At 44.7% G+C, this 13,328-nt stretch overlaps 2 protein-coding genes across 5 annotated transcripts in view; one reads left to right on the forward strand and one right to left on the reverse strand.

Moving 5' to 3' along the window:
• SEC23A (SEC23 homolog A, COPII component) overlaps nt 1-13,328 on the forward strand; it is an 891,592-nt gene that overhangs the window by 425,850 nt on the left and 452,414 nt on the right. The window lies entirely within an intron of this gene.
• LOC144781109 (adenosine receptor A3-like) overlaps nt 9,091-13,328 on the reverse strand; it is a 46,682-nt gene continuing 42,444 nt past the window's right edge. Inside the window, exon 4 of the mRNA XM_078659765.1 lies at nt 9,091-12,734. Coding sequence (XP_078515891.1) covers nt 12,575-12,734 — 160 coding nt within the window. The 3' untranslated portion in view covers nt 9,091-12,574. The remainder of the gene's footprint in view (nt 12,735-13,328) is intronic.

Raw genomic sequence — 13,328 nt, forward strand, 5'->3', positions numbered from 1 at the left:
TAAAGGGTCAGAAACATGTCTGAGTATGGCAGGCTGGTGCAGTCCAGTCAATTGGACACAAGGGAGGTGGTAGTTTTTCAGGGAGCATCTCTTAAGATGCCCTCCGAGTGCATTTTATAATAATTCCAGCACTGGCCACAGTGTGGGTTTATTATGCTGAGAGGTTTGTAACCAAACCTCTTGGCATTCAGTAAAGCCATCATGGGGCTGTGGAGGATGTAATGCAACTTCTCAGCCCATGTACTCAATATGGCTTCACTGCACTTACAATGTCTAAGAATGGACTTGGACAGTGTAGGGGCATATTGCTTATGCAGCTATGCCCTCACATGCGGTATAGTGGCCCTGCCTTAGGGCTGTGAGGTCTGCTAGAGGGATGACTTACCTATACCACAGGCAGTGTTCTGTGGGCATGGAACACAGGAATGTGTGCCATGCCTAGTCTTAAGTTTTGTCTGCACCAAAACACAGTCTGAAGTGGCAGGGCATATGTGTTAGGTGAGGGGTCTCTGAGGGTGGCACGATACATGCTGCAGCCCTTAAAGACCCTCTCTGGTCACAAGGCCCTTGATACTAGGGTTACCTTTTACAAGAGACTTTTATGTGGGAGACAGGTGTACCAATTGTAGAAAGAAAGAACAGTTTTTGGAAAGAACACAGGCACTGGGAACCTGTGTGACAGGTACCCAGTGCACATTCAGTCAAAGTGCATCAGATATCAGGCAAAAAGTGGGGGGTGACCATTAAAAAAGTGGCACTTTCCAACACAATAAAAAACTTTAAAGGTGATTGCTCCAGTATTGGAACTTTCATAGATTCACATGCCTGAATCATTCCCCGTCGTCAAGACGGGAGTCTCCAGTATATTAAAAAGCAGTGCTTAGTAGTATAGCAAACTGAAAAGAGGCCTAGGCCCATTTCCCTTTTGCAACCCATAGCCTTTGTTATGTAAAAAAGGCCCAAACTTTTCCCTGAACCAATCAGAGCTCCTCACCCTCTAGAACACTCCTGAGAGAACCTTCTGCCCCTCAGATTTTTCTACCGCACGTTGTGCTAGGGAGTCTCCTTTGAGCTCTGCTCAAACTCTTTACTTCTACAGTATTTTGACTTGAATTTGAGGTTTTTACATCAACCATGTCTGATAAAGAGAGAAAAGGATTATTTAGAGCTTGTTCAACCTGCTCCAAGAAGAGGCTTTATACAGATGACCCTCACAAGGACTGCATCTACTGTCTCTACCCAGACCATAAGGCAACAGATTGTAAGGTATGTCGTACCTTTTCAAATAAGACCTTGAGAGATCGTGAGGGAAGTCTACTGATCTGGCTTCAGAAGGTCAAAGCCAGAAAGGAAATCCTCTCAAGTGAGAATGAGGAGGAATCTGTGGCGTCTAAGAGATCTCAGAAGAGAAGTAGATCTCCTCAGACACATTCCTAAGGGGAAAGACCTGAGAAGGCCCTAAAAAAGACCACCCCAGGGTCTTCAGGGCGCAGTCCCTCAAAATCCCCTTCAGTCTCATCTAAGGGGGAGAAGGGATCTGCTGGTGAGGTGAAAGGAGCAAAATCAACCTCAGATCCACCACAGTCACCTCAGAAGATCAAGATAACCATCAAACGATCTTCTTCTGCGCCTTCTGAGGAGAAATCAACTCCGTCGACGGGACCGTCGACTAAAAAGGTGCCATCGACGACGACGAAAACACCTCCGTCGACGAAGAAGGAGAAGGCTGGTGAGAAAACAGCGTCGACGACTTTATCGTCGACGATTTCACCGTCGACGAAGGCGTCGACGATTTCACCGTCGACGAACACTTCGACGGCTGTGTCTACGGCAGCGTCGACGACGGCAGTGTCGACGACGGCAGCGTCGACGAGGACTGTGCCGAGGACGGTAGCGTCGACGGCAGCGTCGACGAGGACAGCGTCGACGGTCACTACAACGTCGACGGTAGCGTCGACGACAATGACTTGGTCGACGACGGCGATGGGAATCTCGTCGACGGGCTCGTCGACGAGGGAAAAAACACCAGAAAAAAGGTTGGTGCCTTGGAGAAAACCTATAACACCCGAGGTTACATCTCCAAGCAGGGTCTCCCCATTGCTACCGTCTCACTTACTGGAGGAGGAAGATTCGGATGAAGATGATGAGTATGGTGTTGCCAGTAGCCCTTCACAGTTACAGGTCAAATGCCAGGAATACGATTCTGAGGAAGAATATGGGGGTTATCAAGAACAACCCCAGGAACAACACCGATATCGACAACAGCAACGAGAGGAGCTGACCAGTGTACCATCCTCTTTGTTGAAGGATCTCCAAGGAATGTTGGAGGATTATAGGAAGAGATACCCAACGACTCCAGTCACTCAACAGGCCATAGAGGCTACTCCACGACCACGATCGGTTCCAGTATCTCCGATTCATAGGAGGGAGATTGTGCCAGAACCTACTGTTAGGTCCCCACCACCGACAACACAGCACGATACCTCGGATGAGGATCAGGAGGATGGTGAGATTGCGGACACAAATGCAGAATGGCATGACTATATCGCCCCATCACCTGCAACTCCTTCGCAGAGACCAGTGGACTCTCCACCGGAGGACATTGGTGGATTTCATAGTTTAATGGAGTGAGCCACTAAGAGGTTTGCACTGACCATGACGGAAGAGAAAACGGAATGTTTTCTATATGACTTTAAAGACTCGTATCGGAGATCTGTACGATCTTTACCTATAGTGTCTCATATCTGGAAAGAAGGATTAAAGGTCATGGAGACGCCAGCGACGGTAACACCGGTTCTGGCCAGACTGGATAAAAAATATAAAGCACCAGTCGATGCTCCATCTTGCCTTTTGGGTCATCCCAAACCGGATTCCGTTATCACGCAGGCGGCACAACAGAAATCCAGGAACCCATCTGCTCCAATTGCAACACCTCCAGACAAGGAGGGTAGAAGGTTGGATAACGCAGGGAAGCGTTTCTCATTAATGTCTGCTCTGCTTGTAAGAGCAGCTAATGCCCTTGCAATATGGGGGAGGTATGACGGGCAGATGTGGTGCCACCTGTCTCCATACGTTAACCTGGTGCCAGATCCAGAGAAGCAGGAGGCGAAGAAAATTCTCATGGAAGGGTAGAGGACTTCGGCTGAAGTCATAGACTGCGCTATGGATATAGCGACCACGGCATTTAGATCCCTGGGGGGAGCTGCAGCCCTGCGCAGGCAGGGTTGGCTGCGAGCAACAGCATTTAGGCCGGAGGTACAAAACAAGATCTTAGACCTCCCTTTCAATGGAGAAGAATTATTTGGAAAGCATATCGATGATACGCTGGAAAGTATCAAGAAGGATACTGATACGGCAAAGGCTCTGGGAACACTGCAGTACAGAAAAACCCCTTTTCGTGGCTCCAGGGGTAGAGGTCCATCCTCGTATAGTGGAGGATACCAACAAGGGAGATATTCATCTTCTTATCAGTCCTCATCGCAGCCTTACCGTTAACAATATAACCAGCGTCAGTCAGGAGGATACACAAAATCAACTCCAAGAGGACGTGGAGGCCGAGGAAAGGATAACACCCGTCGGCAATGACAACCTCCATCTTCCGGCTCTGTCATATGCTCCCCTGGGTGGAAAGATTGCTCACTATCTTCACAATTGGCGGAAAAGAACAACGGACCAATGGGTCCTCAAAATAGTACAATTCGGTCACACACGAGAATTTCTTCAGACACCCCCTTGTACGCCACCGATGCACAAAAGAGCCAATCATCTGCATCAACTCCGGCAGGCGATTCGGACAATGCTCCGAAAGGGAGCAATAGAACCGGTACCGAAATTCCAGGAAAACAAGGGGTTTTCCTCCCGTTTTTTTCTTATCAAGAAGAACAAACTCCAGTGGCGCCCCATTCTGGATCTCAGATCCTTAAACACCTATCTCAAGAAACAATCTTTCAGGATGGTATCCCTACAGGACATCCTTCCGTTATTAAACCCAGGAGATCGTATGACCACATTGGACCTACAGGACGCGTATTTTCACGTGCCAATACATCCTGCACACAGGCAGTACCTTCGGTTCTGGGTATCCGGAAGACATTACCAGTTCAGGGTGCTGCCATGCGGCTTGAAGTCAGCGCCAAGGGTGTTCACGAAATGCCTGGCTCCAGTGGCGGCTGTGTTGAGGAAGCAAAGACATCAAATATTTCCGTACCTCGACGACTGGTTAGTCAAGGCACCATCGAAGACACAAGCCAGAACGTCGACGCAAGCTTGCATAGACTTATTCGCCAATTTAGGATTGACTCTAAACGAGGGAAAGTCAAACCTCCACCCAGCAAGAGTGATTACATTTCTGGGGGCAATATTGGACACGGAATGCAACAAAGCGTTTCCCTCCGAGGAAAGACAACTGAGGATTGTGTCCCTCTTCCAAGACTTGGGAAAAAGAAAGTCTCTTTCAGTCCGCAGGTACAAATCCTTACTGGGCACAATGTCCTCTTGTATTCCACTGGTACCTTGCTGCAGGCTAAGGATGAGACCATGGCAAGAACAGATCGATCTCCAATGGCGTCAGGCGGAGGGATCCTTCGACGATACAATACAGGTGACACCAGTCATGCTGCAGGCAGCAAAGTGGTGGACGCAAAAGGCAAATGTGTCTCAAGGACTGACGTTTCTAGCAAGAGCAGCTCCGCTAGTGGTAACAACGGATGCGTTGTTAGAAGGATGGGGAGCTTTCCTTCAGGACCTTCAGGTCAGCGGACGTTGGAAGGCAGAGGAGCAGCAATTACATATAAATCTGCTGGAACTCAGGGCGATTCGCTTGGCATTACTGGCTGTTCTGCCGAGGATAAAAAGTGCGCTGGTGTTGATAAGAACAGACAACACCACGGCGATGCATTATGTAAACAAGCAAGGGGGAACACGATCTCTCTCCCTGTCTCAGGAAGCCCAGGAAATATGGGAATGGGCAATTCAGCAGGGAATATCATTGACAGCAAAACACCTCCCGGGGGATCAAAACGTCAAGGCAGATACTCTCAGCAGGTTAAAATCGTCCTGCCACGAATGGAGCTAGATCAGATCCTAGACAGCATCTTTCGAAGATGGGGAACACCGATGGTGGACCTCTTCGCTACGAAGGAAAACAGAAAATGCCAGTACTTCGCAAGCTGGCTTCCACAGAGGGGATCTTGGGGGAATGCGTTTTCCATGGCATGGTCCGGCATCTTTGCCTACGGTTTTCCTCCAATTCCTCTTCTCCCCCACGTACTGGTGAAGATCAAGAAAGGGCCGTGCAGGCTGATCCTAATTGCCCCGTGGTGGCCCAGACAGCACTGGTTCACAGAACTGCTGCTACTGTTGGAGGACCGTCCAATTCGGTTGCGCCTGATTCCATCGCTTCTGACAATGTCCAAGGGGCAGGTGCGCCATCCGGACCCGAAATCCTTGCGATAGCAGCCTTTCTCCTGAACACTGTGAGTTTAGCCATCTGAACATCTCACATGAATTGAGGGAGACCCTGTCCAAGGCCAGAGCGGAGAGTACCAACAAAACCTACAGAATGAAATGGAAGAGGTTTTGTTTGTGGTGTAAGAGGCATGATGTTCACCCTCTTACTGCTGCACCTCATCAAATTGTACCTTACATTGCGCTGTTAGCAAAGTCAGGATTAGCACACGCCTCCATCAAGGTGTATTTGGCTGCATTATCCCGCTACAGGAGGTCATCGTCAGGCCCATCTTTATGGTCCTCAAGGATTATCAAACAATTCATGAAAGGGATATTCAGAGTCTTTCCACCAGTAAAGCCTCCACCTCCTTTATGGAATCTGAATATTGTACTCTCTCAATTGATGAAGCCACCATTTGAACCGATACACAGGGCAGACCTGAAGTTCTTGTCCTGGAAGGTGGCTCTTCTCATTGCATTGACTTCTGCGAGAAGAGTAGGTGAACTACAAGCGCTCACGATTCAGGAGCCTTTCTTGCAATTTCAAGAGGATAAAATGATTCGCAGGACAAACCTGAAGTTCATTCCGAAGGGGCCAACTGATTTTCATTTGAACGAACCATTGGTGCTGAAGCGTTTCTTTCCTCATCCATCAACAGCGGCAGAAAGAGTATTACACTTGCTGGACGTTCAGAGATGTATGAAATTTTACTTGAAAGAAACTAAGGCGTTTCGCAAGTCTTCCCAGTTATTTGTCGCCTTCAGCGCACCCAGAAAAGGTTTCCCGCTGTCAAAGAGGGGAATTGCCAGATGGATTTCCAGTGCAATTGTCTACTGTCATCAAGCTGCTGGGAAGCCTTTGAATGCACGAATCTGTGCCCATTCCACGAGGGCAGTGGCCAAATCCACTGCATTGGTTGGAGGAGTGCCAATCCAGGACATCTGCAGAGCAGCAACCTGGGCATCTACGCACACCTTCACCAGGCACTACTGCTTGGAGGCAGCCGCAGAATCGGATGCGGCGGTGGGAGAGGTGGTATTGCGGAATATCATCCAGTAACGGTGAGCCTTTCTTGCATCCCTCCATCCATAATTTCTTGTGTTTACAAAGTCACATTTTATATAAGTATGTATATATGTATATGAAATTATGCTTCATTTTCTAATGGTATTGCATGATTATGTAATGTATCAGGAAAATGTGCTTTGTTTTTTCACTGCTCGCTATTCTGATTCAGGCATGTGAATCTATGAAAGTTCCAATACTGGAGTAAGAAAACAAGTTACTTACCTGTAACATTAGTTCTCCAGTATTGGAATCTTTCATAGATTCACATGCACCCACCCTCCTCCCCTGAGAGGCGCACCTCGGATTTAGCACAAGAAGTGTGTTATATGCACAAGTGCACGGAAAATCTGAGGGGCAGAGGTTCTCTCAGGAGTGTTCTAGAGGGTGAGGAGCTCTGATTGGTTCAGGGAAAAGTTTGGGCCTTTTTTACATAACAAAGGCTATGGGTTGCAAAACGGAAATGGGCCTAGGCCTCTTTTCAGTTTGCTATACTACTAAGCACTGCTTTTTTATATACCGGAGACTCCCGTCTCGACGACGGGGAATGATTCAGGCATGTGAATCTATGAAAGATTCCAATACTGGAGAACTAAAGTTACAGGTAAGTAACTTGTTTTCTTATGGAACAGTTCCAGGTTGTCCAGTCTAACACACATTGTCTTAGGCTTTTAGGCACTTACACTGGTCGTAAAATGCAATTTTTCAAGTCAGAGGACTCCCCCCACCAGTATTTTGATGTTTGCTATAATTTCTTTCACCTCAGTTCTGCATGCGACTGTTTTTCTCTATCTCGACTGCGGCCTCTACCACTTGCTAGGGGACACTAGCATCTCCGTATTTTCTCCAGGCATCGATGCCCACCTCTCCACATCGGTTTTTCCAGTTACACATGCAGTGATTGTAGTAACCTTCTTCTCATTTGGACGTTGGTACGATGGGTGCCTGTGTATTTTGCATCTATGCCTTGCTAGCACCAGTCATTGTTTGGGAGGAAGTGGCACATCCAGACGTATTTCCATTTTGGGTTGCAATCCTTCCAACCCTTGGGTCTCTGCTAAAAATATGAAGAAAAAAAGGGCTATGGAGCTCTGTGTTCAAAAAGCCTATGTTGCAAGCCTGAGAAGTGAAACCGATCTCACATTCAAGTTTTTATGAACGTGAGTCAGTGTAGAATATTCGGACTGTTGGCGTTTGATATCGTTTGGAACAGTAGGTTTCTCCATTTGTGAAAAACATTAATTGTAATTCTGAACTTTTGCACTGGCCTCTGAAGACATGGCTACGTGATGGTGGGCTAAGCATATCCGATTAAAAATGGACTGGTTGTTGGCAAAATATGAGACTTCCTTTACAATTATTGTAATATATTACATACATTTCATTTAGAGGTTGAGGCTTTGCATTACACAAGTGCAAGTTAAGTACATCCAGCCAGTACCCAAAAAGGCTTAAAACGAAAACTGGTGCTAATAGTTACTTTTAGAAATAATCTTATGATTGTAATGAAATGCAAATATATCTGGCTGTGTTAAATGTGAGATGTGAGAAGATATAACATTTTGGACAAGTGCTAATGGACATGGTTTCACTGTAAATAATGGCATGACCAGCTTAGTTAGATTTCTGTAACAGGAAGTAGGAGCATGTTTAACTCCATGTTGAGAATGCTACTTTTCAATAATTATAATTAATGCCATTCTGATTTCCTGTCGAATGTGTGGAACGTTGGAATATTACAAAATAATTAACATGATAAATGAAGACAAATTCTGTCACATTTACTGCTTTTCGCGTCAAGATATTTTTAATGTGCTTGCCATATTTAAAGATTTTAATTTATAATTCTTTTTATAATTTCTGCTTTTCAATGTCAGAGCTACAATTCCCAGTAAAGTATATTCACTAAGAAATATTTCAAACAATTGTATTATGACACAATTACTTGCAACACAAAATGGAATAAGTCAGTAAGCAATTTTTATCTCTCATTGTTGCTTTATGGGTATCTGGTCTTTGAGACCATCCCTGAGTAGACAACCGTAAGGGGTGATTTGTTTAGTTGAACCGTAATAAGAAGTTGTCAGTTTTCATTTCGAGAGAGCGTTAGTCACTGATCACCACCACACAATGATTGATCGTTTTTTGTTTCACGAAGACCTGTATTCCTGCACTTACTTACCGTAAAGGAGACTTACATTATGGGGATATATGCTGTGCATTTTTGACAATCATGCACAAAATATCGTTTGTGAAGTAAATCTTGTGGCTTGTTGTGAAACTTGTGATAACCTTCACAGAATTTTTTTAATTAGAATTCATGTTCACTTACTGAAATTGTTAAGACACTACCTAAAATTAGACACCCACATTCTAGTTTTTCCCCCCAAATGTTTACATTTCAAAAATAAAACATTATCACATTTTCTTTTGTGTTCTAAGCAATCCAGAAATAAACAGCCTTTTCATTTATTTCTGTACTCTTAAGTAACATCCACTTACAAATTCTGGAGACACGGGTGAGTCATTTTCAGCAAAGTCCCCTTTTAATATGAGCTCTGAAAGGAGGACTAAAGTTTTTTTTTTTAAAGTAACCTACATTTTTTTTTTTTAGCAAACACAAAATCTGCAGTAACTTTCATTAAGGAGCTGTATGCTAACTTTAACACTGGGAGATGTTAAGCCTGTTTCTATCCTATGCTTTGTGTGTGACCTGCTTCTTCCTCGCGGTGTACTGTCAAATGCACTTGGCTGGGTTGTACTGTAGTTACTCAGTCCTTTGATAAATCTTTTGCTAGTAAAGCAAGAGTGAAAAAGGACAAAATATGTTCTCCTGTCACAGATGCAGGTTCTTTTGGCAGTTGTCTGTAGACTTCAGCCAACAGCACTATTCTCACCTTACCCCTAGATGTTCTAGTAGAGTGTTCTTCTGACAATAGTCCCTTCACTATGCATTGATAACAATTACTACAAAGGATTCCTTGCTTTTCATTAAAACTCACCTTTTGGTGATTTAGACAGGTGATGTGACTGATCATTTCCACAGATCTACCCATACCGCCTCGTCAGGAGACTGTTTTTCCTTCAGACCTATTTATTTATTTATCAACGGTAATGGACATACTTATACCTGTCAGGAATGCCGCAATCAAAGAGGCATCATCTAGCCACATAGTAACTACCACCAAGCATGCACCTTCCCCACCTACCAATCCTCCTCAAACCCATCTGCACTGTAGAGACTAAACCTAAAGCTTTTCAAAGGGCATGAAGGGGCTAAATCTACATTCTTTCTCTTCTTTCTTAGTGCCTTGGAGTCCCTCTGGGTGACGTAGAACTTCAAAATGCTAATTACCATTGCATTATCTTTCTCTGCCCAAATGAGGTGAAGGCACTTGATCCACGGTTGTATTAAGTCCTCCCCATCTCAACCCACCCCCAAATCCCACTCTGAGTCGACTTGTTTCCCCTAAAAATTGCTGGCTGATTGACTTCCTCTTTTGCTGGCTTCCCTTTTGCTGTAAATTGCAAAGTCATATGATCCCTTTCTATGTCCGTCCCAACCTTTGATGGGTAATAATAATAATTCCTATTTGTAAAGCGCAAACATATCACCACTAAAGGGTTTTCATTGCGCCGGGCTCTGTTGGGGAGATTAAGTGAGCTATTGCCCAGAGTCACATGATGCTGAGCTGATCTACCACCAGCGAACGAACCGCAAGCCCCGCGCTGCGGAGTCAGACGCTCTGGCTGCTGCGTCACACCCTGTCTAATGGATACACTGTTTGATCTGGAATTCTCTATCCATCTGCTGAAATAAATTATACATCCTATATAAACATTACATTTAATATTTCAATAATGTGTATTAAAAATGCCTTTGGGCTCGCCATTTACCACCAAAAAGCTCCCCCCTTCCTGGTATGTTGCGCCCATTGCTCCTCCCCTGACTGTTGTCTGTCCTGCTGCCCGCTTCTTCAGCCCATTGCTTCCTCCACCATTATTTGTGTCTTCCGTCTCTCCTATGCCCTGCCGCCATTCCTGCCGTTTCAAGTCAAGTCAAGAATTTGTGTAGCGCACTACTCACCCAGAGGTTCTCAAGGCGCTTGAGGGAGAGGGGTTCGCTAGTTATTTCTTACCCAGATCACTTCCGCCTGCCCACTCTTCTGCCCCCTGCCATTCTTTATGCTGCTTCATCAAGGAGTTTTCTGAATCAATATGCTTAACCTCAATCTATATCCAGGATATCATCAGAAACTGAAGCCCCCTCCCCGCCCGCTCTGACGAGGAACCACCACTTTGTTGACCAGCCACATCACTAACTTCAAACCTCAAAATATCGCATAAGGGCAATTTGCTAGCAAGACGGATGAAAGGACATTTTGTCTGCAGAGAAATGGTTAAAAAAGTGCCAAGGAAGGGACTTTCATTTAACTATTCCTAACTTCGAGCAGTCACTGTAACATTACACAGTGCCAAGTGTCTTGTGTGATATGTTTTTTCAAGTATTTACTACGTTTAGTTGGTTAGATAGTGGAGGTGAAGATATACTGGATGGTTCTACTTTAAGTCGTAATTACTGTGATTGTTCTGACTGTTGTGAGATGGCAGAAATGGAAAAAGTGTTTTCTTATTAATTTTAGTCGTTCCTATTGATTATAGAACTTTCTCATTGTTTTTTTAACGAATGTTTTACAATACACCTTATGCATATTTTATCTTTTGTTTTTTCAAATAAAGAAACCAGACGTAAGAATTTTTTTAAATGTCTGTTTGCCACCGAACATAGAATCTTGCGACCAAAGCTTCGTCCGCAAACGAAGATCTTGAGACAGAGTGACCGAGTATTGTAGCCAGGGGACAGGACCTGACCCTGTACACCCTATAGACTGTCTTAACTGTCATATGCTTGTGACACATGCCATGCAAGTTTTACCCTTCTCTTGCTACAACAATTTTTCACTTCCCTATCCACCCTCCTATTTAGCCTCCATTCAAGAACACCGCCTCAAACCTAAGCGCGCGCAATGATTCAGAATAAAGTTCCTTTTACCCAGGTAGTCTGAAGAACCAAACTCCGCTCTCATAGTAAACTCAGTAAAATACTTTCTTCTTTCATTGCATCTACGTACAATGTTAATTCTTTTAATTTCTACACACCTACTCATTCCCTATGTTACTTGTATTTGTAGCGAGACTCCTGTGCCAACCTTTGCCCCTACTCTTCCCATCTGCGTTGGGAATTTATTTTGCTTGGTTGAGTAAAGATACAGTTAAAGTGGACAGATTGACATCTTCTTTATTCCAGGAAGTGAACTCTGTGTCGAGTTTCTTCATGATTAATCCTACAGTATTCCCACATGATGCTGTATAACTTTTCCGGACGGATCCATCCACTCAGAGGAGCAGTTATGCCTCTGATTAAAGTCCACTGTTGGACGTCCACTCTTGTTCCATGGTGAGCCACACGTTGAAATGACCTTCACCGTCTGCTCCTCTTGTTACCTTCTGGAAAGTTAAAAAGACCTTTCTCCTTCGTGACCTAGAGCACTGAGTGCCAATTTGCACCATGACTGTGTTAAGTGATCTCACCTCGTGACGAGACTATGGTCTGTGCTGCATGTTCAATGCTGTAGACAATAACTAACAGACATGCAAGGGCATCTTTGTAGTTCCATCGGTCGCTTCATACTTTTATTACTTGTAAGCAACTCCCCTGGTGGAAAGTTATTTGAGCTGGGGACTGTGACGGTACTTTCTCCAAGTATACCTCATCCAGGAGTGATGTTTGGACAAAATCTTCTTCATAACCTGAATGCGTTAAACTTGGCTTGAGCCCAAGCTTCTGATTAATGTTTGAAGGAGCAAGGTACAGATACTTACTTTACAAGTCGAGTGCTTTGAAACCTTTGGTGCTCTACTGTGACGCCATTACACGGTCTGTCCATTTACGTTTTCAACACAGCCCGGTTCTGTGATTTCACTTGGATATCAGTGTCTTGGTTTACTGAAGAGCTCCTCTGGACCTTACTTTGCATTCCGCATTTGTTTCTTATGCCTTTATTTGTGAGCAGAAGTCTGGCTTGTGCTCCCGGGAAGACTGAAGCGAGATCTCAGGCTTAAACCTGTCTCTCTTGTCGAAGGGGGTGCATTCGCTTCCAGATGCGCAGATGCCTGTTTGAATTTCTTCCATGTTTCTTGCATTGCCTTCCTGTATTTTCTAAGAAGGAAGAAAAGAAGAATTTAGACCGAGAAATACTCCATCCTCTACTGCTGAATGTACTCCGGTGATGATTATTTGCGCTTTTTTTCTGTAAATAGATATTAATGCACTTAAAATGTATCATACTCTAGCACGAATTCCAACACATCAATTGGCGGGACACATTCAAAGACCACCTCCATGGGTATCTGCAAATGGTTTCCTTTTTGCATAAAATTAAATACAAAGCAAAACAGTCTATGAAAATGCGTGTCTGTAGTATTTGTGGATTCTTGTGAAGGCTCGCCCAAATATATTGTGGAAGGGATGTATGTATGTACCCCAGAGATTACTGTGATGGGCTGTGATCAATATAATAAATAGGGCCCAAGCGAGTTTGTGAAGGTCTCCCTCTACCCCGAACCTGGCAGGGAAATGTCATCCAGAATTATGCATTTTTCGCAGTCGACCCGCAGTTTGCGAAATACCTTCTTTACCGAACGACATGCGAGCAAATTTAAGGGAAACCGAGCCGGAGTGGACTTGAAGTTTCATGTTCCTAAAAATGTTGAAATCTGCCTCGCCGGGGACTGCGCTGGTTCAATACTATCC

This window comes from Lissotriton helveticus, chromosome 9, assembly GCF_964261635.1.
Source record: "Lissotriton helveticus chromosome 9, aLisHel1.1, whole genome shotgun sequence".
NCBI classification, from domain to species: Eukaryota; Metazoa; Chordata; class Amphibia; order Caudata; family Salamandridae; genus Lissotriton; species Lissotriton helveticus.